This window comes from Fonsecaea pedrosoi (genome assembly GCF_000835455.1).
Source record: "Fonsecaea pedrosoi CBS 271.37 unplaced genomic scaffold supercont1.3, whole genome shotgun sequence".
NCBI classification, from domain to species: Eukaryota; Fungi; Ascomycota; class Eurotiomycetes; order Chaetothyriales; family Herpotrichiellaceae; genus Fonsecaea; species Fonsecaea pedrosoi.
Window position 1 is genome coordinate 1,038,330 of NW_013550613.1, and position 25,964 is coordinate 1,064,293.

Here is a 25,964-nt window from a genome sequence, read left to right on the forward strand (position 1 = left end):
GATCGGTCCTCGGACTGCGACTGAGTGCGTGGCCTATAATACGAGGTGCACTTGGTAGAGACCTTGAGTCGTGAGGATCGGACCGTCGCTGGTATTGTAGTAGCTCGAGTAGAAATCAAATACGAGCACCAGTGGGTTGTGTGAGGAGTTGTCGGTGTCTGCTTTGTCCCCTGCGGTGCACGTGAAAGAGGCTTAAGAGCACGGCGAGACAGCTGGCTGCGAGATACTGTCTGGGTGCATCTGTAATTGTGCCGGTAACCATTGATAGGGAGGATACCTCTGTTGCGCCTCAGAGGTTCAGGGGACAAGACATGGACGCAGCATACAGAAAAGACTCGAGGTTGATAATTAAGAGGCAGTTGTGCTTCTTTTGTGGTTGGCGGGCGCAGCGGAAACGCGGGTTTAAAAAAAAAACGCGACGTCATTGTTGCGACTGGGCGAGAATTGTTCGAGGCAGCTTTCCACTGTACACCCAGACTGACATCTTTGTCTTCGTGTTCTCCTTTCGTCAAGTTCTGTAGGGGTCAGTGATTGCGAGGCACTCTGCTTTCCGTCTTTGATGCGCTCCTTTCACCTCTTTGGCCGCTTTTGTGGCCAAAGGGATTTCCTGGTCTTTCGATTCACGAGCCGCGTCCGCATCTTGCACCGTCAACAGCCCTTCAGTAAATGGACCAGAAAATACAGCCTCAAGGACCCCCGACAGCGGCGCACTCCGTCCCTACTAGCCGCTGCAGTCGCTCTTTCTCCGGCAGCCTTTATCCAACTCGGGGAAGAAAATGAAGGTGGCAAGACGCGAGAGATCAAAATGCTGGAGGTGTCGAGGGAGGAGATCAGTAAAAAGGTTCCCGACGACGCCTATGGTCTCCGCCGACTCTACAAGACCATCATCTATGTCCTCGACCAGTGGATATACGAGCCTCTAGCGACGAGCCTGCGCTTCTTTCACTTACTCGTCATCTTTGTCCCCGTCATTGTCGCCATCCCCGCTGCGTTCTTGGGTCCAAGGAGAAAAGATCACGATAACGAAAGAGTCGGGACAATATGGTGGTATGGGTTTCTTGTGAACGCCATGGAAAGAGCAGGCCCTGCTTTCATCAAACTTGGTCAATGGGCTGCGTCGAGGAGCGACATCTTTCCCGCCGAGATGTGCAGGCAGATGTCCGAGCTGCATTCCAATGCGCCCGCTCATTCTCTCCGTCATACCATCAAGACCATATCCGAGGCATTTGGCGGGAGGTCATTCAATGAAATCTTCGAGGAATTCGACGAGAAGCCTCTCGGTGTCGGCGCCATTGCCCAAGTTTACAAGGCCAGGCTCAAGCCAGACCTCGCAAAGCCAGACGATAGCGACCTCGAGGCCATAGACAAACACAGATTGAGGGATCGAATCAGGAGGAATGTAGACGCCCTTGTCAAGTCAAGCCCACAAAGGGTCCCTTCAGCTTATGTCGCTATCAAGGTCTTGCATCCAAAAGTCGAACGCAATGTTCGGCGAGATCTCAAGATCATGGGTGTCTTTGCCGCAATCATCAATGCTATCCCAACTCTCGAGTGGCTTGATCTCCCGAACGAAGTCCACAACTTCGGCGAGATGATGAGGCTGCAGTTGGATCTCCGGATAGAGGCCGCCAACCTGACCATCCTTCGGAAACACTTCCAGCATCGAACTACGGCATGGTTCCCTTTTCCATATACTGATTTTACCACCCGGACTGTCCTCGTCGAGGAGTTTGCCCAGGGCCTTCCACTTGCGGCTTTTCTAGAATCCGGAGGTGGCGCGTTCCAGAAGGATATTGCCAATGAAGGACTCGATGCTTTCTTACACATGCTTCTGATAGACAATTTTGTTCACGCCGATCTTCATCCCGGCAACATCATGGTCAACTTCTACAAGCCAGTCCATCCTGACATGGGACTGGATGTCAAGTTACCCACCTATATGTCTCGACAAGACGCATCACAGCCAGCGACAGCTTCCGAGATCGACGAGTCCGAGGCAGTTCTGTCGCGACTACGGCCGTATATCGGTAAAAAGAAGGAATGGCTGGCTGCTCTGGACCAGCTTGACAAGGAGGGGTACATACCACAACTGATCTTCATCGACACAGGCCTCGTGACGGAACTCAATGCGAAGAATAGAGCCAATTTCTTGGATCTTTTCCGTGCCGTGGCCGAATTCGACGGCTACAAGGCTGGGCATCTGATGATTGAGCGTTGTCGCCAGCCTGATGCCGTTATTGACGGTGAAGTGTTTGCCCTCAAGATGCAGCATCTCGTCCTGGCCGTCAAGGGCCAAACCTTTGCCCTGGGCAATATTAAAATTGGTGACGTTCTTTCTTCAGTCCTCGGAATGGTGCGGGCCCATCACGTCAGGATGGAAGGCGACTTTGTGAATGTGGTCATCTCAATTCTGCTTTTGGAGGGTATTGGAAGGGCGCTGGATCCCGACCTCGATCTTTTCCAGAGCGCCCTGCCCATCCTGCGACAACTCGGATCTTCCGACCCTGGAGCCGTGCTCAAGAGCTTCAAGGAGGGCGACTTCTCCTTACTGAAGATCTGGGTGGGCCTCGAAGCACGAAGATTTTTCCAGGCCAGCGCGGAAAGTGTCGAGATGTGTGTCAAGTACGACTTACTCAGCCCCAACGTGTGAGCAGAAAGCCGCAAAGCAAGCTTCGAGCGGCAACGTCTACCTTCAATCCAACATTTTGCCCAGGTCAAAACACCAAAACTCTACTCAAACCACGCTGTATAGCTCCTCTTACCCCCAAAATCTCGGCGATACCAACTGGCATCTGGTGCCGACTGGGCACTCGGATACTCTCCTTCTAGGCATTCTAGGCGCAATAAAGACGACTCAGTGCCGGGAGGCGGCAAATCTCGTTCGGCAATTGTGTATCCGAGCTGCAACTCACGAGACAAAGATGACTCTCGCTGTAATCATCATAGTGGACTGATTGCGCCCTTTTCTCTGGCTCGGTCGTTGACTGAACATCCAGAGTCAAGTCAAGAGATTGCTCAGGTAAATGAGCAGTGGAAAAGGCGACAAGGCGAGCCAAAGCAACGGCGTCTGCTTGTCCAAAGTCAACCCCCTGGTTGAGCTGAAGGATGTTCTATACATAACCACGAGCCCCCTGGTATATACTGACTCGCAGACCACGCCCCCACGGCTCCCGTCGCTCTGGCATGCACCGAGGTGGGCTGATATCCGGTCTAGACACTGCCGACCGAGGCTCGCCCAGCCATCCATATTTCGAGGCGCTGGATGGGAATTACCTCGTACGGAGCACAGAACGACAAGGGCACTGGCTGTCTAGGATTCGCACTAACAATTAGCCTAATGTATTCTCTGCGCAGGATCCGAATGAAGCAGGGCTGCTCAACAGCATCTATAGGCTTTGGCATGCAGCAAAGGAGAACTCTCGGTCCACGGGATCAGGGTGTTTGTCGACTGGGAATTGTCTCTTTCCATCAGCTGCAGGATTCTTCATTCAGGCATAACCATGTCTTCACATGCCATGGCTATGCCAAAAGGTCGTTCGAACCGCTGTATCGAGGAGATTACTCACCTCAGCCCAACATTAGCCACCCAGGTGCAATGCGACGCGTCTCGGCATGAGGGTGACGAGTCTCCGGGACTTCATATCGGTAATTGTCCTTGTGGATTCTGTATCTGTATCTATATCTACAATCACGTTTAGGGGAGTCGCTCCAACAAGGTTTGACGCCGTCGCAAGACACTCCGCCACGGGAATTACAATATGGCCGTTCTAAACGTCTCCCGCGATATAGTTTTGGGGGGGGAAATCTCTCCCCCATGGAGTCTTCTCAGCTTTGTGGGGGGGGAGGGGGGGGAGAGTCAAGGCCACCAGGGCCACAGTCTACCCGGGGACGGACACGGATCGGTTACGGTGCTCAGACCGCGTTACCCAAGCTCAGCAATTACCAGAAAGGACGCTTGGTCCGGGGGATTTTCCTGCCATGTACGAAATGGAATGGCCCCACGGCTATTTCCCCCCTCTTTACTTCCTGGGGCTTTGGAGCTTTGGGGGAGGCGGGTGGCTTTTTCCTTGGGCGGAGATCGAGCCCATGGCCACCCAACCATACCACAACAGTGAACCTTCCAAGAAGATCGTTCCATGCAGAGACCCTGCTTCTGTTGCATCAGATGAATACGAGCCCATCAGAGAGGGCTTGGCTCCCATCGGCATGCCACCGGTGCTTCTCCTGTCAAGCTCTGTTGCCCAGCAGTGGTCATATCTTGAACAAAGTCCACAACGTCAGCCCAGGCCTGGGCTACACCCGCCCTGACTTCAAACACCTAGAGCCACCGGTCCTAACAGGTATGTGCAAGGATCACCAGTGGTCGAGACGCAGGCCCCTCATGGCATGATCATCCCCACGATTGCTCATCTCTGCGTGGCAACACGACGGGACTTCGCTTCCACGAGCCTGGGGAGGATGACCGCGTGCCATGATGAAGTCAGTGCCGGTCCCTTAAAGGCATGACGATCCTGCACCCTCGCACCTCTGTTCTCCTCCTTCTTCTTCCAGCACCCCGGTGTATTCTAACTCGTCGCATTGATACAGTCGTCCAACATGGGTGATATCAAGTCAGGAGGTGCTGGTGTGATCCTTGACCACGATGTCCTTGGGGAGAAGGCTGGCCTTGCTCATGAGGAGGCTATGCATTTTGGTGCCCTCACCGAGGAGGAGCTTGCCATTGAGAAGAAACTTGTTCGCAAGATTGATCTCCTCATCATGCCCTTGATTGTGCTGGTCTACTTGATGAACTACATTGATCGGTACGTCCATCACACGAACATTGTTGTCGAACCAAGGTGGAGCTAACCGGAAGTTCAGGAACAACTATGCCGCCGCTCGGTTGCAAGGTCTGGAGGAGGACTTGGGATTGCACGGCGATCAGTATCAAACTGGTAAAGTGAACTCTTTGTCGACACTATGGAGACTCCCTAACATCTTGTGCCAGGTCTTTCCATTCTCTTCGTCAGCTACATCCTGGCTCAAGTGCCTTCCAACCTCCTGCTCAACCACTTTGGTCGTCCTTCTCTATACCTGGGCTTTTTTACAGTTGCCTGGGGTCTCGTGTCTGCATTGACCTGCCTCGTCAAGAGCTATGGCGGAATTATCGCCTGTCGATTCATGCTTGGCCTGGTCGAGGCCCCTTTCTTCCCTGGTACGAGGCCTTCCTCTCACAATGCTCGAGTAGAACGAATGCTAATCTACTGCAGGTGTGCTCTTCTACCTCTCCAAGTGGTATACCAAGAAGGAGTTGAACCTACGAATGTCAATCTTCTATTCCGGATCCCTCATCAGCGGTGCATTCGGTAACCTTATCGCTGCTGGCATTCTCAGCGGGCTGGCGGGTGAAATGGGCTTGTCGGCATGGTGAGTTCAGCTTTGCGCGCCGTCCTCTCGTGGCTGTCTATTCGTTGTACTGACCACCCTCTTAGGCAATGGCTTTATATCATCGAAGGGTCCATCACATGTTTCATCGGCTTGGTCATTATGCTCGTCCTCCCCGACTTTCCGAGTACCTGGAAACGCCTTCCCCCGGAGATGAAAAATGTGGCCAACCGCCGCCTCGCCATTGAAGCCGCCGAGGCCGACGTTGACGACGAAGGCGGAATGTCGCAGTGGAAAGGCTTCAAACTCGCCATGACAGACTCCAAGACCTACATGCTCGCCATTGCCTACATGTGCATTACTGGAGCTGCTGGATTCCAGAACTTCTTTCCCACGCTCACCGCCACTCTCGGCTATAATCACATCATCTCGCTCCTTCTCTGCGCCCCGCCCTATGTCTTCATGGTCTTCTACTCCTTCGCGCATTCGGTTGTGTCAGACCGCATGGGAAACCGCTTCTGGTTCTTCATGTATCCGATTCCCATCACCATCGTCGGCTGGATCATCTTCATGACCACCGACTCGTTTGGACCACGCTACTTCAGCTTGTTCCTAATGATCTTCATCTTTGCCATGAACGGCACCTGTTACGCATGGATTGCCTCGGCCATCCCTCGGCCGCCAGCCAAGCGCGCCGCGGCGTACGCATTCATCAACTCGATCGGCAACTCGGCCTCGATCTGGACACCCTTCACGTACCGCGACCAGGACAAGCCGTACTACCGTCTCGCGCTCGGCATCAACATTGGCCTGCAAGCCGTGGCTGCAATCATGGGTATCAGCATGCGCATCAAGCTGACCCGACAGAACAAGCGTCTGGAGAGAATGGAGAACGAGGACACCCCACTGACGGAGCGTGATCTGCAGAAGCTGAGAAGAACGGCCGAGATCGAGGGCATCGATCTGGCTGCCGCGAGACGGCTGCAGAAGGGCTACCGGTACATGATCTGAGAAGATTCCGAAGGACTTTTTTGTTTGGGGGGGCGGTTGGGAATCTCTCTCTTCGTCTTTCCCCTTTCGCCCTCCTTTTCTTTCTTTTCCCTCTCCTCCTCAGACTTTCTATACTCGTGTCTCCCCCCACCCTTTTCTAGCCGGCCAAAATCTGGACTGCATCTGTGTGTTATGGGTGACTAGATTGGGTCGATCGACACAGCCCAGCACAGCACAGCACAACCGAAAGGGATGAGCGGTGTGGATGTGAACGACGGAGGAGGAGGGAGGAGGAGGAGGAGAAGCAGAAAGGAAGGATGACAATGACACCACGGACCCACGCACGTATCCTCGTGTGCATGTATGTATGTACAAGTAAAGCGTAATGGGGAACAAGATTGACATGTCCTACGAGTTTCAATCCAAGTCGATCCAAACCAAACCAAGCCAATGAACATATGTAATAGAAATGGGAATAAATGGATAGATAGATAATGTGATGTCTCTCTACGCGCGTGTATGTCTCTCTTCTCCGTCTTCCCTCCCTTTTGAGTCTCCCTACCTTGTATTCTCCTACCTTGTACTCTCCTACCTTGTACTCTTCTACCTGTTTCTTGCCCGTAGACACAAAGCCACACTGTGGTCGACTTGTAAAAACCCTCCGTCTTCCATCTTCCATCTTATCATCTCATCATCTCATGTGCCGCCACCCGCCTCATTCCCTTGGCCAAAAGTGGAAGAAGATAGAAAGATTGGCTGAATTCGCAAGACCGTGTGTGTGTTGTGGGCTGCCATCTTTCTCAAGATGCAGGGTATCTGACCGAGATGTGCCGAGATGTAGCATACACACACATGCATGCGTAAAACACGTGTCCGCTACACCGCTGCGACAAAGTCAAGGCTGCCTCGAGAAGAGCTTCTAGCAGAATGTCTTTCAACAAATGTCTCATTTCCTGTTTGAAAGCCCCCCGCCATATATACTTATTTACCCACTCCTCCGCCGCACACAGAGTCGCGAGACTCACCCCAACTATATATGTATATATATGTGTGTATGTGCGCGTGGCTTTTTAGATTCCTTGCCGCATTTCTTCAGACACAGAGAGAAAAATCCTAGGTATCCTGCTGGTGCTTGGAATACCACCCCGTACATCTGGAACCTCAGCGGTGGCCGAGAGGATACCAACATGGTTCTAGCACACACGCTTCCCACAAATCGAAATATTCTTTTCCTCGCAGAACAAACCCCAAATCATGAGGATAGCCGGCCCATAGTCATATTCCGTGAAATTCGGAAGGTGGTTGAACAAAGAAAACGTTCCAAGTCGTCGAGTAACACAGAAGAGAGAAAGACAACTAAATTCCCGTTTCAGCCATCGCAAGTTACATTTCGAAATCCCATCAAATAGTTCAATCGTGAAGAATACAGGTGGGTTGTGGCTTTTCGAGTACTGGAATTGCGCGTTTGAAGAGCAGGTTCGCACACACATGTTGGTGTTCGACGGTAAAAGAGATATATGACTGGAAGAAACACAAAGATTGGTGAAAAGTAAGTTATCACGAGGACCTGCGACTCATGTTCGACATCAGAACATGCCGCCATCTTGATGAATGCTTAGAGACGTAGCACTGCGATTAGGAAACACTGGCATCGCGGGACTTCGAAGCCTCTCGTGGCCGAATTCAGACATCATGGCCTGGTTTCTGGCCCGAGCTGCCATGCTTCCGCCTTCGCTGCTGATCTTGCGGAGGCGATTCCGCGCGCGTGGAGGGGGCTTTTGGTGCACCTGCTGCTGTTGATCGAGATAAGCACGCTGCGCGGCAGACATCGGCGAAGCCCCGCCACGACCTGGAGAATCTGGCATTGGTGGCATCTGGGATGCAGGCATCCGCGGACTGGGGTATCCGTCAGGTCGCTCAGTCATGGTATTACCACGGCGCCGTGGGTTCATAGATGGAATGGGTGGGCTTGCAATTTGACTTGGCCTTGGTCCATTGGGCAAACCAACCAGGGGCACCGAAGACGTGCTGGAAATGAATGTTGGTTCCGAGATCATGCCCTTGGTTACGGATTTCTTGCGGCTTCCTACTGGAGTGGATCGCCCTTCAATCGGGGTGAAGCGTCCTGAAGTGGGTGGTTGCGGTAAAGGCCCTGCCGGAGATGGCAGAGCAGAGGCCACCCCAGAGGCTGGACCATTCGGGAGGCCGGGCGAAATTCCGGGAGGAGATGTAAAAGGACTCATGGGCGAGTGCGGGAAGGGGGGCCGAGGAGATGGTCTTGGTGCTCCCACTGGCATCGGTCCTGGCCCAAGTTGGGGAGTTCCACCCATTGTCGGCGTAGCTGAACGCCCTTCCAAAAAGCCAGCTGGCACGGGGCGAGGGGCGCTTGGTCGTCGATTTGACATGGCTGATGCAGATCTCTCATAGTTCCGTGGATCAACCGGAGGAGGACCTCGCAGCGGCATGCGGGGAGCATGGGGGCCAGGATATCCGTGTGGCCCATCAAATGGACCATGAGGACGTTGTTGCTGCTCTCGGTTGAATGGTAGGTGAGGCGGACCTGTTCTGCCATATTCCCCTGGCGGATAGGGCTGATCGTCTCGATACCGACCAGTCCGACTTCTCGACCTCTCGGCAGCCTCGGACTCGGCTCGATCACGTCTCACTCTCCCGGTGGGTGTCGCAGAGCGGTGGTACCGTCGCTCGGGATCTTCCATCAAGTTCGGAGGGTAGGGCCCTTGCCCTGGCCCAGGTCCAGGCCGCGAGAATCCAGGAGTCCGTCTGCCACTCGGGGGCTCAAACTCGGCTGGTCTCTGTCTCGGGGTGGGTCGCTGCTCAGTCTCGTCATATCCTTGTTCGAAATCAAAGTCGCCTCTTGCTCCCATGTTTGGTGATCGTCCCATGGGCTCTGGTTTTTGGCCAACTCCAATCCCGAGCATCTTCATAGCTTTTGGTTGAGGTTCATTGACTCTGGGTCCAAGGGACGTTTTGCTGGTCTTATGTCGAAGAGCATGTAAGGCCTGCGCGGCGGGATTGTGGCGATCCTGACTTCGAGACCGTTTCTCGGCTTCTGCGACGCCTTTCAGACCTTCTTGAATTCTCCTTGCGCGTTCAGCTAGCTCATTCCCAAATTCTTTCTGAGTCTCCGTGCTTTCTCCTCGCTGATGAGAGGCCGCATCGTATGGTCGCCACGGTCTGTTTGCAGGTTGTTGATGTTCTCCCGACCCGGGGGCATCATCACCTAGGATCTGTTGTGTTTTGTTCGAAGCTTGGTTCCTATGAGATATTGCCTGCCCCAGTATCTGTTGTGCTTTCTGAGACATGGCGGGAATAACATCATTCTGCACCGGCTCAAGTGGACTCCGTACAGTACGATGAGCATTATCAAATTCCCAGGGATCACTGTGAGTACTCTCCGGAGGGTTGGTTGTACGAGCGGTGGAGGCAATTGATGGCTCTCTGTCGCGGAGAGACGAGGCATAATTGCCCGGTTGAGTAGACGCTGCAGATGGCCGCCTCTGACGTTCAGGGCTTCGATAATTGCCCGCTGGAACCGAGACAATAGAGGGCTCGCGATCACGAAGGGTGTTGAGTGGAAAGTTGGATCCATACGGATGCTGTCCTGGTGATGGTGGTACTATGGATGATCTGTCACTGTCTTGCCTCAAGTGAGTCCTGATCAAACCACTCAGGCCCAATCCCGTAGTTGGGCCAAAAGGTGGGGAATCCCTGCCCTTTGTGTGGGAGGAACGGTGAAGTGAATCCGACGTATCCGGAGTATCGTGCGTCATGGAGGGTGAAGAAGTATCCGCCGATATGTTTGAATCCGGCCGACCAGGCTGGATAATGGCCGAGATATGTTCGCCAAAGTCAAAAGCTTGTGAATCGTCCCTTAGGGCCGGGTGGACATCCATCGGAGCAAGTCTCGGTGCTGGCTCGTACCGGCCTAGCATAGGGCTGTCAGCATCATCGTCATCACTGCCGTCGAAAGTGTCGAAAAAGGTTCCCCTGGATGCCGCAGGCTGCTCTCTGAGCGACCTAGGAGGTTGTGACAACCCCTGGGGAATGCTTGGCTCAGCCGCTGTAGATTTCTGTGGTTTGAGTGTCGAGTATTCCTCATTCTGGCGCCTGATCAGTGCTTCCACTTGGGCCTGGATCTGTGCTGGATTGATAGAGGAAGCGGTTGATTGTGCTCTTGATCGACTAGTGACCGAAGTGCTGCCGGATTCTCGACCGCGGAAACTTTTCATTGGAGAAGTTGGAATGGTGGGGAGAACGACTCGTCCAGGCACGTTCTGCCGCTCTGTAATCCCGCCATAGTCGGGAGCGTCAGAGTTGGGTGGTGATATTCTGCCTCCGTGCATTTGCAACTGTCGCTCTTGGAATTTGGCCTCGTCAAATTGTTGCTGCGGACGGTTGAACAATCCCATGGCTGTGGCCTTGCCACGATCGTTCGGCTGAAGACTTTGTTTGTAGATTGACCCATCATCTTCGTCGTTCGTTGGAGACGCAGTCTGATACCTACGTGGATGGTTAGGGGGGCTTTTGAGGCCAAAGTCGAGCGAAGCCAGTGCCTGTGACTGGACGGCTGGTGGTGGACTCGCATCGCGGAAGGCGCTTGTCGAGAATGGAGAAGCGCTCTGAGCATACTTGTCCGCAAGGTTGCTGACACTGCTTGATTGAAATAGTTGACGACTATTCGACGGGGACGTGGGTAATGGAGGCTGAGCCTGGTTGTCCAACCCTGAAAATCCTTTCCGAGAATCGGCAGAAAAGTTGCGCTTCAGCAGGTTCTCTTCGCTGTCATATTCAGAACCGTGCATGCGGTTGGAGCCAGCGCTCGTGTTGCTTTGCCTAGGATGTGGTGTGTCCGACACGACCGAGGTAGCGGCCGTAGAGGTGCGCCGGTTTGAAGGGCCTGAAGCGGTCGATGATGTTGTGCCCCTGCTCTTGCTAAAACCTGTTGAAGGAGTGTTGATGACACTGGTCCGGTCAGACTCTTCGGCTCCTGCACTGGCGGATCTCTCGCGGGATTCCTCGCGCTCCTGCTCCTCCCGAGCCTTGAGGCGCATCTGTTGATATGGGGACAGAATAACATCATTCTGATAAACATGTCTTCCAGCTGTCAATGGTAGATGGGCTTCTGTCAAATCTTTGGACGAGCCTGATCCATTGGCCGTCGGGATCCGGTACATCTTCTGCCGACCGCCAAAAAGGTTATTGCCGTCTACGGGCCTCGACCTCGCGAGCACGGACCCAGCATCGTCACTCGCATATCCAGCTCCTTCGGAAGGTGAGTAGGAACGTTCCTCATCTGCGAATGGTGCCCTGAACGCAGTCTGTATTGATTCGGTCTCGGCAATATCCGTAAGAGGATTATGAGAGAACAGATTCAGCCGAGATGCTCTCTTGGGGAACAAAACACTGTCGTCGCTCGCCTTGCCAACTTTGGTATTTGGGTCGTCCTGCTCCCGGAGCATACTGAAGCGAGCCGACAACCCAGGCATGAGTAGACTGGTCCGGAAGTCATTCTTATCTGGAAGCACAGTCGTAAGGTCAATCTCGGGCTTCGGCTCTACCACATTCTTCGGTTTGCGCTTCAAACTGCGGGACAATTTTGTCGGCAGCGCTGGGTCCGACGATGCAGCTGGAGGAATGATGTAAGTATCATCCTTGGCTTTTGGCTTCTTCTTGAAGACCGCCATGGCGAATGGCAAGGAAATGATCAGCTGTAAAGAGTGTACCGGGTGAGTTGACTAGTCAATCGATTAGCCAAGGACAACCTGGGCGAGGAGTACCGCTCAGTTCATACAGAATATAAAGGAATGATTTTCCAAAATGGCAGACTATGATCGTTCCATCTAGAAAGATACTAGGTAAGGACACCAGGTGAGATGAAGGAATATCGAGGGAACACGTTGGAGTATCCCGGTGCTGGCGATTGAGCCCGTCAAGCGCCAGTCAGTAAGACCCGTCGAGGGCGTGGGAGTTTGATCTCAGGAAGAGTGGCCTGCGAAGACGACAGGAAAACGAACGACTCTGAGGGTATCTTGGGTGTCTTTTGGTAACCTCCTCTTGGAGCAATGCCCTCTCCAGGTGTCGCAGAAAGGAGTTGTCGGCCAGGGTAGATATATCTGAGACGGTTATGGCACAGGAGCTGTCCAAGACAATGTGCAGTGCAGATGCTGGAAACGAGTGTGGTGTCTGATCTTCTTGGATCTGAAAAGAGCGGCAGAGATATGTTGAAGGCAAATGAACGTGTTCAACAGTCCATCAGTGCAGGAAGAAGTCAAGGCGAAGAGCGCGTCGCAATTCAAGAGTCGGAGTCAGCATGGACAAGACTTTTTGACGTCTAGGTCGGCCGGGTTGAGGAACCAGGGTAGAGGGGGGAACGAAAGGCGCAGGCTGGGCTGCAGTCAGATAGAGGAGAAGCTTTTTCCCGCAACGAGGCCTGCAGGACAGCGATATCGAACCAGGAGGCAGATACGGGTAGCACTGTGCGTCGTGATCCGATGATTGATACTCCGGACAAGGAAGGGATTGCTGGACCAGCCGAGAAGAATAGCGAGCGTAGCTTCTGAAAAAGAGCGAAAACCCCCCTTGCCAGCAGTCGCAGTAGTTTGAACGCTCAGAAGGCTGAAAGAAGGCCAATCGTGGGAAAAGGAAGGTTCCAAGTGTGCGTGCGTGCGTGTGTGATGCGCTTTTCGGTGGTGGAGCACGTCTAGGTCCAGGGTCGAAGCAGGGTCAACGCGCGCAACAGACAAGAAGCAGGGTTGACACGGTGAACAAGATTTGACGGAGATTTCAGAGGGCTGAACAAGACGTCCAAAGTCGAGTACAACGAAAGAGCAAACCCCCCTCAGGGATCTGCATACGAATATGAGACCGGGCTATGGGGTATGCTCGTTGAACCTAATAGTAGGCTCCCAGTCCTGCGGCGTTGGGTCCCACTGCATCGGCCGTTTTAAAGCAAACGGAAGATGGAAAAAAGTGGGCAACCTGAAGCAGACTAACCAGGCGAGGCGGACAAGGCTAGAGCTAATCAAACAATGCGTGTCGAAACAGAGTTTTGGGGGAAGGTAGATCTCGACAGATGCCAAACTCAGACAGTAAAGCAGAGAGAGAGAAAATGTCGACATTAATATCAAGCCTCCAGAAGGGAATATCAAGGGAGGCGGGTGGTACGAGGGTAGCAGCACTCGAGTCACGGAATACAGGAGAAGAACCAGTGATGATCACCTGGACAGGTTACACGGTTGGCAGAGCAATCAAGGACGAGAAGCGACGATCTCACGATTGCCTGGTGAGCATGGGATAGAAGGATGTCGCAGGTGAAATTGTGGCTGGACACCAAACCAGCGGATGCGGAAGCGGCAGAGGAAAAAGAACAGCGGTGGCCCCGGACCAAAAAGAGGCCATGACGAAGATGGGCAGATTCGAAAGGGGAAACGGAGAGAGAGCGTAAGAGCTGGTTTACGGAGTACTTGGCTTGGAGAGCAGCAAGACTTGTCTAGCGTGTCGCAGATTGATGTGATGGTTGCTTGATTGGGGAGACAAGGGGAGACTAAGGTTCCAAGTAGACGCAGTGCCATCACCCGTTGTCCCTCGTGCCATAACGAGTACTTTGTACCTGACCAGAGAGACTTTTGGGCGGTCCATTTCGGGAACATGCACCGCCAAACGGGAGTCTGGGAAGCTCCGGCGGTTAGCCACATGGGACAAGAGAACAGCAAGCAAGACATCTACCCAATAGGTATGCAATGAGGGGAAGGGAAGGGGGGGGCAAGAGGACTTGGGGGGAAGGAGCAGGTAGCAAACACTCTGTAGTTGTAGTCGTAGGTATCGGGTAAGCCCCCTCGAATCCTTCGGTTGCGTCCCGTCTCCTGAAATCCAGCTTGACCTGGTACCTGCGAGTATGAGCATATACCCTCGTCTCTACAAGTACGAGTTATCTACTCGAATGAGTACATACTTACTCAGTATGTTTGCAAGGCTTCGGGTTCTTTCTTCGGATCACATTCAATCTCAAGGTTTGACTGGCTCGTCAAGTTTTTGTAGGCACCTTGCCTTCACGGCGGCTTTGGTGCCGGTGTAAGAATATCGCAATGGCTATTGGGCCAAACAACCCCGGAGCACCCAGAGGGACCCTTGGTCCCTGGCTAAAAGCCCCCTACTAGCCCTACTAGTGGGCGCCGTTGTTGCCCCCAACTGTAAGCCACATGGGGGGAACGCTCGGGAACAACCTTATGGCTGGCCTCCAGGCCTTGACGAGGCTTGCCCGGCTTGTTCTGAGGCCCAATGAAAACCAGATCCATGGGCCTTGCCCCTGAGTGCGAGATTGTCTATCCTCGCCTGGCTCACCCGCCCTTATGCCGTGCTTTTCCCCGATTCGGACCAATGATGCTGTGGTTCTTGTGATGCGAATTTGACTTTGGATAAAACCAGTGGCCCGTTGTCTTCTATTTGTGTGGTATTTTCTGCTCCTCTTAACGCCTCAGCACCACCAATAGAATCGCTTGAAACGGGCAAAAATGCTCCCTTCTGCATCCTGGCAGTTGAAGGGGGGTTTCTCGGTTTTTGTGCTCTTGTATAGCAAACAATAGACCTTGCATTCAAGCCCTCTTGCTCCTAAACCACTAGAGGAGCTCCATTCGTTATCAAATCTCGACTTTGACTTTGAAGCCGAGCTCGTCATGAACACGATGAGATGTAAACAATCATTTCCCATGGACGCGTTCTCGCGTCTCTAGCACAGGCCCGTCTCTCCACCGCCATGCTTGGTTGGGGTGTAGTTAGTGCGACTTGGGATTTTTTCGAGAGTCCCGCCTACAGCTTCTGGCCTGACGCCGCCAATCTGCCAGCAAATTACTGCACGACGTCATAAACCACGACGATTTCACGTTCAACGATTATTGACTTGCCGCTTCATCCTGACAAGCCCGAGTACGAGTACCAAGTATTCGCAATGCACCACGCATGAGTTATGGGCCTCAACTTCAGACCCGTACGCCCACTGTAGACCTGGATATCGATATCTCAATCATTCATTAAATCTCAAGGGGCCACTTGACGGCGATGACAGGCATCCCAGCAGCATCCACCACCGTCACATCCGGCTATTGTCCCACTTGTACACAGATCAATTTCGCTGCTTCTGCCACATGGTTCAAGCGATTCCACTCCCTCAGATAGCCGCTCGATTCCATTGACTCTCACCATGTACTCGGTACTTGTCCCAGGTATGTACCTTGTGCCTCATTCAAACCTATGTCTTCTTGTTCAGTCGGAACCGTCACCATCCTGGTGGAGAAGGGTTGTCTCTGCACCTTGCGACATTGAACTTCGGCTGGTCACTCCGGACTCTTCAATTATTCCATATGAGTAAGCCTGCTCTTCATGAATCACAGCCGTATAAAGGACCCATGAGCCCATGCAATTTCCCAACAAACGGTCTTCCCCACCTGCTGATGGTATCATCCTGTTGTGATGCCGCCTCTCAATGCAGCAATATCCCTAGATGGTCAACTGTCGATACTTGCTTTGTACATGGGTACCTGGTGCGCACACGAGGGGCTTTGCACCTTCTGTTCTTGAAATGTGTCGCGTGCTCATGATTCCTCGAGATCTTGGATCCTCTGGAACAAAGTGGCTTAGTCAGATATCAGAAGCCAAGTAGCAGCGTGGTGTTCTTGCTCAATGTTGAGGCTGTGGTTATCGATACTTCGTATCCTAATTCCCATCGAGAAAGGTAGTTGTAAGGATCTCTTGAGAGGACTTCGGAAGAACAATTCCGGTAGAACTGACCAAACATCTGAAGTCTTGACTGATCCTCATGCCTTTATAGGTACAAGCACAAGATAATGAACTCATTGAGACCACTGACGATCGAAGGGACAGACTTTTCGTGCTCAAAGTGGTTATGCGTAGCCTGCTTACCCTCACCAGCTTGTGACGATTTGTATTGTTTGCTGTTTGTTGGTGTTGGTTGTGTCGGACCTCCGGCGATATAGATAATCCGATCCGATCTCCTTGGCTAGAAAGTGCGGAGTTGATTGCCTGCACCCCAACAATGGAAAGCAGTCGCCGAAAATCCAAAGGTGACATTTATTGCCCCTCCGAGGCTTTCGTTTTGGAAACACAGCCGACATCATCACTCTTGTTCACTGTCGCTTTTGCAGCCGTGCAAATTCCTCGTCTCCTCCAGCGGAGATCGCTCTGGCCCGATCAATCGTTTCCCTGTACTCCTACTTCTCCCTGTTCACTCCGTCAAATCTCCATGGTCGCAGCTTTGGGATCGTCGAACGGACCGTTGTTTCTTAGTCACGATGGCCTCTAATTCCGCAACCAGCAAACCGGTCAGGAAATCACACCTTCGCATAGTGCAGCCAGCGCTGCCTTTGATTCCTGGATCCAAATCTCAGAAGTCAAAGGCCATCACAGTGGAGCGCGAACCGGAGAATGGAGAGGCGGAACCAGCAGCACTTCAGTCTCTGACCGACAATGAAAAGTTTCCGAAGGACACAGAGTTTGGGATCGACATGGCCTATGCCGATGTATCTCGGGATGGACTCTCTAGAGAGAAAATGAAGTCCCCATCCATAGGTCAGTCAACTTACAGAGATTTTATGCTCTCTCCACTGACTTGTCATTGTAGGTTCAGAATCTGTTACCCCTCAGCCTTCTCGCTCTGCCGCGACCGAGGAACTCACTCCAGAAGCACATCCTGACAATGAAGACAATCAAGATAGCGACAAGAAAGATGTTGTAGTTGCAAATGGGGATGAACAAAATGGAGATGATGTCAGCGCAGTGTCTGTCTCAGCGAATGTTGCGGGTGCTGTACCTAATGAGGAACTCTCTGCAACTGACACTGAAGATGGACATGAAGTCATCGCCCTTGCAAATGGCAAACTGCCTGATTCTCCGGGGCGCCCAGCTGAAGAAAGTGGCAATAGCCAATTGGAGCTCGATGGCCCAGGTCCAGTGTACAGTGAAGAAGCTGAGCCCACCGCCGCGTCCATCCATGTGAACGGCACCGGGTCATCAGAGCCCGCGGTGGCCGAGAGTGGTGTGTTTACGGCGCAGCCAGAAGAGACCAACTCTGGACATCAAAACGCGCCGTCACCTCTGGCATTCAGAGACGGAATCCGTGATCCAGCAGTCAATGGTTACCATGGATCATCCATTACCTCTTATGCCCCACCTGCGAATGTGCCAAGAACATTCAACGCTCTGCCTTCACTTCAGGAGCATCTGCTCCTCCTCAATGCAACAAAAGAAGGAGTCGATATTCTGCTTCAAGTGAACCCAGTCAACGCGCAGCCATTTGTCAGCTACTGTCATTCTGTCCTCCTGTTCCGCAGCTTGCGCTTGAGGAGGCTGGTAACTCGCCAACAGCAGGCCAACAACAATTACCCCAGCAATGTTATCAGCCTCTATCCTGCTCGACCGATTATGGCTCACGCTTTTGAAGCTGCCTTACGCTTCTTCTACTCGGATACAGTTTTGGGAAAGGACTTCTTCGTCCAACCACATCTCGGTGCTGACTTTCAGGCGGTGAGAGTGCACAACCTTGAGTATCTCCTGTCTTACTGGGTTTCTGGTATCGAACTCGGCCTTGAACCAGTCTCCATATGTGCAGAGAGACTTCTAGCCAACTATCTCGATTGGGACATCTTGGAAATTACCTACCGAGCTGCCGTGGAGCTCGCCAACTCACCAATGCCCTCACATGGAAAGAACATGACTGGATCAGACTATCTCATCGCCAGCAGCGCCATCATCAAGCTCATCTTGCAATTTTTGGCCACTCACATCGATATCAAGAACTTCAAACTCGACACTAATTCTACTGCTGGTACCATCATCCCATCTCGCCTGCCTCAGCTGGATGATGGCCGCCCGAAACACAATCCAGCACTTGCTTCCATGGTATTTGGCTCTATGCCTTCATCGGCGGATATGTCACCCTCGTCACCACAATCGGAGATCCTACCACCCGCAACCAACTTCAGAGACACAGTGGCCTCCAACATCCTCTTGAATGTGGACTTTGAGAACCTCAACATCTTCAACAACCTCATTCAAGCTCCGACAATCCGAGATGCTGCCACCACGAAACTCATGGCGGACATCGTCAGTGAACGTGAGGCCCGTCGTCAAAAGATGTACGTGTCCCGCATTTCTAACAGAGAACGCATGGCGAACTCTACCGCTTGGGAATCCGTGGGGTTGAAAGAGTCGATCACCGAGGGGAATGTTCTCACCCGCGAACGCGTCGGGTTCTTGATCTCTTCAAAATGAAGACGAGAGACCTTAGGAGACGGGCGCAAAATAATGAAAACTGCATGGACATGGCTATGACAGCGTTACAGCAGGCGGGATTTGTTTCATGTGTGTGTATGTGCGGTGTTCTTTTTACAGCATAGCACGGGGATTTTCAAAAAATGGCGGGCCTTGGATGGGCATAATGGGCTGGTTAGAAAATTATGTCTCGAGATTGAGTTGGAGCTGGGCGTGCCTTGGATGACATGACGGGAAAAAGAAAACATGGAAAACAAAGGTAAACTTGTTGGCAAGTTTTAATATGCTCCATATGAGCCATTCGTGCTACTTGTCGGCCTGCGAGAGTGCTTGCAAAAAGTGCTAGTGAGGACCGTCAACTGTTTGGGATGGACCAGTGAATAGCCACAGGTAAGGGGGCACGTACCGGGCGCCACAGAGCAGACAGGTCCTCCTCGAATACATAATGATTTTTGTAAACTGCTTCGTGTATTGCTCATGATCACTAGGAGAGAGACGCGAGACACTAAATGGACTTGGCTATGATTTGGATTCCCCAGACCTCTCCAATTTTGAGGGAGCAACCATATTCATTGCCGGGCCCAGGACGGAGGAAGTCGTCATGTATCTAGGTACAGCGGAGGGGAACGTCGTCTGGGGGGACAGAGACAGAGGCGAGACGGAGACAGCGAAAGGCGAGCGATATTTCTTGCTAGGGTCAGAAGGCATGGATGGGCGAATAGACCAAAAGGCAAAGCAGGACTCGTGCACTTTTACATATGGAAGAGAACCAAATGAATGCCTTGTGTGCTTTGTGCCCTTTTTTAAACGTCAAATGTCAGATGTCAAGGGCGAGAGCCGGTCCCTGATCCTGATGGCATGCTGGAGACTATATCCATTGCATCTTGGTCGGCGTGCATGTCCTCGTCATCGTAAGGGGTGTGGGCGTGGGCAGTGGAAGATTGTCCAACATCTCGGCCACCACCTCGTTGTGGTCCCTTGCCATTACTGTTACCGTGTCCACTCCCGCCGACAAGATCGTCGTCCTCTTCACCCGGTTCCCCTCCCCTTGTGCCGACCCCGAGGCCACCAGCGCGAGGAGTCCCTCTGGAATTTCTTTGCCCTCGTGGGCTAGTAGAAGTATAGTGTCGCGAGCCGCCTGTTCCTCGGTCGTGCTGCAGCAGCGGCACAAATGTGTTTCTTTCCCTCACTCGATCGATCCAGGGCTTCACCACGGCCCAAGCCAACAGTCCGGCTGTGGCGAAGACAAATATAACGACGACGGTTTCGTCTTTGAGAGAGTCTCGTTCTTTTGGTAGCAATGCAAAATTGGTTAGTCAGGGCGAGACATGTGTTCCGGTCCAAGTTATGAAAATGTGAGAGGGGAGAAGAGACGGGGTGAAGGGGGGGAAAACACACGGAAACAGGTCGTAAAGACATCTTCTTCCCGCGCGTCCTTGCAGATCGGTAGGTTGTAATCGAGACAAAACGCCCGCGTGCAGTCGGCGCAGGTAAGTTTACGGTGTGGGCGCGAGGGGGCCGCGGGCCCGTCCCCTCCCTCGGAGTCGTCGCTGGAATCTGCAGAGGTTTCCACTGCCAGTGCGTGGGGAGATCGGATGGCCAGGTTATGCGCGGCGGAAGCGCTCGTCGAAGAAGGCGGTGGGTTCAGCGCAATGATCGTACTGTTGTTGAAGCAGATGCATTTGCAAAACGATGTCGCAGTCGATTTCGCGCCGAGGACTGGCTGGACTAAGATGAGGCAGAGGCTGATGAGGGAGAGGAGACAAGTCAAGGGATTCATGATCTAGAAAGCCCAGGAGGACACAGGCATTGTTCGTCGCGGGCACACCTGCGGAAAGGGAACGTCGAGGACGATTGAGGTTGGCAGTTCGGAGCGTTGCATTTGAACTTCGATATGGTTGAGCGTAGGGCTAGTGCGGAGTAAGAGACCGTGGCTGCCGAGCCGCGTCTTTGTTCACGTGTCAGCTCGTACCTTTTCGCCAATATCAGACCGAGGCATCTCGATTGAAACCAACATCAATCGCGTCATTGGCATCAACCTCTCACTCATCATAAGCAGTCGTCGCCATTTGTACCCATCAACAGCCAACTCTGATATCCCCCGGCAGTCCGCTGCATCACGATCCCGGATCAACCACGCAGGGGTGGAACGGGGGCTGAAAGGCCAACGTTGAGAACGTCGCGAAGCTCTGTTCGCCAGGAGCGGGACGCCTTCTTCGCGTCAGCCTCGGCCAACTCACGGAGGGACCATTGGGGGACTGATAGGAGGGTGCGACATGGCGATCGACCAGCTTCCCATCCGACTGGTGGTGAATGAGCGAGAGTATGAATTGCTACGCAGACTGCTCTCGAGAACGTCAGCAAGAACACAGCGTGGCCCGAAAGTTGACAAGCAGGAGGACGAGTCGAAAACAGTTGCTTTCCACGATGACCATCGAGCGGCAGCTTTCCGATCCGCGTCGCGAGTGTTCATGGTCACCTTTGGCTCTCTCAAACTTCTCAGCGCCATCCTAGGCCGACTTGCAGCTCGCAAGTCCCCGACAGGCACCGGTTCGAGAAAACCCCTCGTGGCATCACAATCGAGGATGGCACTTTCCCTATCATCACTCCTGTTTTTCCACGCCACGCTTTATCGCATCTTCGCCAGACTCAGACTCCAACTGCTGCATGAAAAGGTGCGAGATATCCGTGAGCGGTATCCACGGATCTACGCAACACTTACGTCCCGCATTGCACCGGCGCTCGGGGCCAGTCTGTCGGGTTTTGCGCTAGGCATCTGTCCTGCGGACCAGCTCCGGATCACGCTTGCAATATATGTGGGCTGTCGAGCTCTCGAACTGGGATACGCCGCCATGGAGCACACGGCGCTGATCAAGAACAAGCCGTCCTGGCTGGGAAGTTGGGTATTATTTGCTCTAGCACAGGGGCAGTTATTTCACGCGTTTGTGTTCGACCGCGACTGCGTTCCCGAAGCATACGGGTCATTCGTCCTTGGATATACCCCCGAATATATTCAGCGTCGGCCGACGAGCATCTCGCCAAAGGTTGTGTGGCCGACATCCGGCAATATTCTGGATGCCCTGGCACAAATGGCACAATCAAGATGGCCGAATTTTGTGTCGCCAATCCTCCACCCCAATGAAGCACAGACGCTGCCGGTAGGGATTGATACCGTCATCTCACCCATCACATCACGGGCACATCCAGGCATCCAGCATCTGTCGTGTGCGCTTCTCCACCCTTCGGACCCGTCATGCTTCATGGCCTACATACGGCACATGTTGATTTCGTTCCCACAGCTCGCGAAGTTCTTTACCAAGTACTATGGGGCGCTGGCGCTACTGCGTTTAAGACAGATCATCAAAGCACCACTAGCATCGCTCAACGGGCTGTCCGAAGCCGTGTTGAGGTCCTCAGTAGCCGTGTCTGGCTGGATTGGTGCCGCTTGGGGAAGTATATGTCTGTTTCAAGCTATCTTACCACGCTCATTGCTGCCTAAATTCCGGTTCTTCCTCGGCGGGTTTTTAGGCGGGATGTTCCAAATATTCGACCGAACCACAGCTGGTCATGCGAATTCCTTGTATGCAGCACGCACAAGTGTTGATTCTCTGTGGAAAGTTGGTGTCAAACGTCGATGGTGGAGAGGCATTCGCGGAGGCGACGTGTGTGTGTTTGTGGCTGCATTGGCTCTTGTCAATGTCGTATATGATTTGGGGAAGGAGACAGCGGCGGGACAAGATCGGGCGATGATGTTGATCAAGGTGTTGCGAGGAGAGGCCGAGCTGGGGCTACAAAGGAGAAAGGAGAAGGCCATCGAGACGGGGGAGCACCAGGAGGGAGGAAGGGATGAAGTGATATAGAGCGATGACAAGGCTGACAAAGATTGACGAGGCTCTCAGGAACCTATCGTGCTATACTGTATTAGGCAAAGTCTATCCGCCATTACCATTGACCGGCTGTGCTTCGGTGTTTTTTACTTGTCTTTAACCCGAAGTTAGTCTCGGCTGTCGGCGTGGGTCTTTGCGACAACCTCTCGTGCCCCTCCATCACAGTCCGGGATGCAGCAAAATACTGCCGGCAGACAAGTCATGGGGATCTCTGATCATCCCCGCTATTCAGTGGAGGGACACTTCCCTAGTTGTACAAGTACGAGTTCTGGGAGTGAGAGGTCTGGGACATTCCACGACGACCCTTCACTCAGATAAACAGAGATCCATCCCAAGTCTGGACTACCATGTCGTTTTCTGTTAGTCATAGACACAGGCTTAGATGAAATGTGTGCACATCGATAAAATCAGTTCCATCCTGCTGATCTCGATGTAACATACTTTGCTCACCTGATATATGTACTGTTACTCGTATGTCCAACAATCCCGCCAACTCCGAGTGTTCCATGGTGGGGAGTTCTCTTGGATTCTGTACCTGCTTTAGGACGCTGGCGGTGGTGGTGTGTGGTGAATGATGGTAGTTGGAATGGCCCGACCAAGACTGTGAATGAAATTGAATTGGTTTCCCTACATTAGCATCCGCCTCGAGCCCTGCATTTTGTCTCCGGCTAGCGGCTCAGCAGGCGCACAAAATGATCGATCTCCGGGCAAATCACGATATAGCATTCAGCGCCAGGATGCCGCTATCTCGCCCGATTGTTTTCCCTTCCACCAATAAATTACCCTTCAATCACTCACCGCCCGCTCTGTTCCGGGCGGTGAGCAAATAGTGGCAAGTCATTCGCACAATGGCAGCCACCAAAAATCCACTTCTGACTCGCCGTGCATCACAATTCAAGTATTCATTTCCCCATCGCCTGGTTGCTTGCAGCAGAAACCGCCAGGTCTCGCCACTGCCTCAATGTTGACCACGGATTCGAGCTGCTCTGTTGTGTAAGAGGTGCTCCTCGGTTGTATGACAGTCAGAAACCCGTTTCTGAATCTCGATTGCTGTTCCACATGCGTGTTGTGTCTCTTTTTCCCACGGTTTCTTCAACAATCGGAAGGCATCTCCGCCTACGGACTGCAAAGCCAAACTCTGGTGGCTGCCAGTCTGTCACGCCTCCACCTCACCGTCTTTATTGATCTCTTCTCTTCTCTTCAACTTCTTCTTGACTTTCCTGCCAACTCTTCCTGCTCTTCTCTCACTTCTTTCTAGCCCATCATTCTGCCGTTGAAACCGTTGTGTCGACTCCTATCGTTCTGTTTCGACGGTAGCATCTGTGTTCACTCGCCATCACACATCCTCCATTGACTGCCTGGTGCTGTGACTCTAACGTTGCAGAGAGGAGGACAGGTCGTAAGACATTGGGCATATTCAAGGATGTTGGGACTTACACGATCAAAGAACCAATCTCCCGCGGAAGATACCTTCCCAACCGGTCAATTCCTCGTTCTAGGTGAGTTTGCGGCCTCATTTGTAGGAACCACCTCGCTGACCACCGTTGCCAGCAATATGTCGTCTCGCAGAGCCCGTCGCCGTTACATCCATCTTTCCATATGCCTGGCTGATGGTCAAGCAATTCGGTATGGCTGACGCATCCTTTTGGGCCGGCGTTCTCATCGCCTCCTTTTCCCTCACCGAAGCTCTCTGCTCGTTGCTATGGGGAGGACTTTCGGATCGCATCGGAAGAAGGCCAGTTCTCCTCTTTGGCTGCTTTGGGACAATGATTTCACTTTTGATTGTGGGCTTTTCCACCAGCTTCACCATGGCTCTTGCCGGGAGAATCCTCGGCGGTGCGCTCAATGGAAACATCGGTACGCACCTCGCCATCTTATGGATCAAAAGCCGGAAGCTGACGGATGTATAGGAGTAATACAAACTATGGTCGGAGAGCTCACGACCAAACCAGAATGGGAGCCCAAGGCATATGCCATCATGCCATTCGTATGGGCCATTGGTACAATTATTGGACCTGCAATCGGCGGCATTTTTGCCAACCCTTCAGCGTCATATCCAGATGCCTTTTCCAAACAAGGGCTTTTTGGTCAATTTCCTTGGCTTCTCCCGAACCTCATCTGCGCTTCGCTCATGCTTGTTAGCATTCTCAATGGCTACTTGTATTTGAGAGAAACTCATCCCGATCTTGCTGGTGCGCGCGACTCCAGCGTCTACCAGAATATCGCCGAACAAACCCGTATCATCACTGCCGCAGGTGCTACTGCTGACAATGCCGTTGATCTGAGGCAAGAATCGTACGGGACTTTCAATGAGATCGACGTCCAGAAGAATGATCAATGGCAGGTCAACGCCGACGGGACCTCGCGCGAGCCCTCTATAAGCGAGAAGACATCCCCCAAATGGCTTACTAAAAAGGTCGTGATGCTGACGCTTGCTCTCTCGATCTACACGTACCATTCGATGTGCTATGATCATCTCCTCCCCATATTCTACCAGGACAAGGCTGTCAACCAAATATCCATTGCAGCTAGTGGTCTGGTGGATATCCCAGGCGGCCTTGGGCTGTCCACGAGAGACGTCGGAGTGATCATGTCTGTCAACGGCGTTATCGCTTTGTTCATTCAAGCGGTCATTTTCCCCTTTACCGCCGAGCGTCTTGGTATTTGGCGCGTGTTTGTTCTTGTCACGATCTTGCACCCGGTGGCGTTTTTCATTGTTCCATACCTAGCACTGCTTCCGTCGCACCTGCTTTACCCGGGCATCTATACCTGCCTGACAATCCGCAACTTCCTCTCGATCCTCGATTATCCAGTAATTTTGATCTTACTGAAGCAGGCGAGTCCGTCTCCTGCCTACCTGGGGCGTATAAATGGTCTGGCCGCTTCGGCCGGGGCGGCCTGCAGGACTGTGGCGCCGCCGATTGCGGGTCTCTTGTATGAATGGGGCTCCAATATTGGGTTTACGGGGCTGGCGTGGTGGTTCGCTGGGTTTGTTGCCATCGTTGGCGTTTTTCAGTTGTGGTTTGTTCCAAGGGAGAAGAACAACGGGGCGACGACAGTGGTCAAGTCGATCGTGCCTTGTTTGGACAATTCTGCTGGGGAAAGGGTTTCGGATGTGGTTGATGTTACTGTATTGGATGACGAAAATGGCGACCACGACCACGACCACGACCACGAATATGCCTATGCCTGATCTTGGGTTCTTACTGTGAACAAGAAGAAAGGGATACCACTGGATTTGAGACAGTCGGCACATTGGCGTTTTGACGGGGGGCTGGCATCTTCTAGAATCGGGTGGGGCCCTGGAGCGGACGGTCACCTCTGGTCAAAATTGACAGGACCAGGGAGTTAATGTATTTACAAGGAAGGGACATGATTCTTGGTTTTTGTCACATCAATGGCGCGAAGCGGGAGTGATGG

General features: G+C 52.8%; 7 protein-coding genes across 7 annotated transcripts; 5 read left to right on the top strand and 2 right to left on the bottom strand.

Moving 5' to 3' along the window:
* Positions 1–559: 559 nt before the first annotated feature.
* Z517_04265 (uncharacterized protein) lies at positions 560–2,650 on the top strand (the record flags this gene model as incomplete). The annotated part of the gene is made up of 1 exon (XM_013429594.1): positions 560–2,650. One exon carries the CDS (start codon positions 560–562, stop codon positions 2,648–2,650), a length of 2,091 nt encoding a protein of 696 aa, XP_013285048.1.
* A 1,946-nt stretch (positions 2,651–4,596) lies between these two features.
* On the top strand, positions 4,597–6,375 carry Z517_04266 (uncharacterized protein; the record flags this gene model as incomplete). Its single annotated transcript, XM_013429595.1, has 5 exons — positions 4,597–4,802; positions 4,861–4,934; positions 4,988–5,194; positions 5,250–5,406; positions 5,472–6,375. The coding sequence occupies 5 exons, from the start codon at positions 4,597–4,599 to the stop codon at positions 6,373–6,375; spliced, it is 1,548 nt and encodes a 515-aa protein (XP_013285049.1).
* A 1,565-nt stretch (positions 6,376–7,940) lies between these two features.
* Z517_04267 (uncharacterized protein) lies at positions 7,941–12,059 on the bottom strand (the record flags this gene model as incomplete). Its single annotated transcript, XM_013429596.1, has 1 exon — positions 7,941–12,059. The coding sequence occupies one exon, from the start codon at positions 12,057–12,059 to the stop codon at positions 7,941–7,943; it is 4,119 nt and encodes a 1,372-aa protein (XP_013285050.1).
* A 4,620-nt stretch (positions 12,060–16,679) lies between these two features.
* Z517_04268 (uncharacterized protein) lies at positions 16,680–18,657 on the top strand (the record flags this gene model as incomplete). Its single annotated transcript, XM_013429597.1, has 2 exons — positions 16,680–16,956; positions 17,009–18,657. The coding sequence occupies 2 exons, from the start codon at positions 16,680–16,682 to the stop codon at positions 18,655–18,657; spliced, it is 1,926 nt and encodes a 641-aa protein (XP_013285051.1).
* An 824-nt stretch (positions 18,658–19,481) lies between these two features.
* On the bottom strand, positions 19,482–20,437 carry Z517_04269 (uncharacterized protein; the record flags this gene model as incomplete). Its single annotated transcript, XM_013429598.1, has 2 exons — positions 19,482–19,945; positions 20,056–20,437. The coding sequence occupies 2 exons, from the start codon at positions 20,435–20,437 to the stop codon at positions 19,482–19,484; spliced, it is 846 nt and encodes a 281-aa protein (XP_013285052.1).
* A 496-nt stretch (positions 20,438–20,933) lies between these two features.
* Z517_04270 (uncharacterized protein) lies at positions 20,934–22,517 on the top strand (the record flags this gene model as incomplete). Its single annotated transcript, XM_013429599.1, has 1 exon — positions 20,934–22,517. One exon carries the CDS (start codon positions 20,934–20,936, stop codon positions 22,515–22,517), a length of 1,584 nt encoding a protein of 527 aa, XP_013285053.1.
* Positions 22,518–23,967: 1,450 nt separating this feature from the next.
* Z517_04271 (uncharacterized protein) lies at positions 23,968–25,737 on the top strand (the record flags this gene model as incomplete). The annotated part of the gene is made up of 3 exons (XM_013429600.1): positions 23,968–24,043; positions 24,096–24,401; positions 24,455–25,737. The coding sequence occupies 3 exons, from the start codon at positions 23,968–23,970 to the stop codon at positions 25,735–25,737; spliced, it is 1,665 nt and encodes a 554-aa protein (XP_013285054.1).
* Positions 25,738–25,964: the final 227 nt, after the last annotated feature.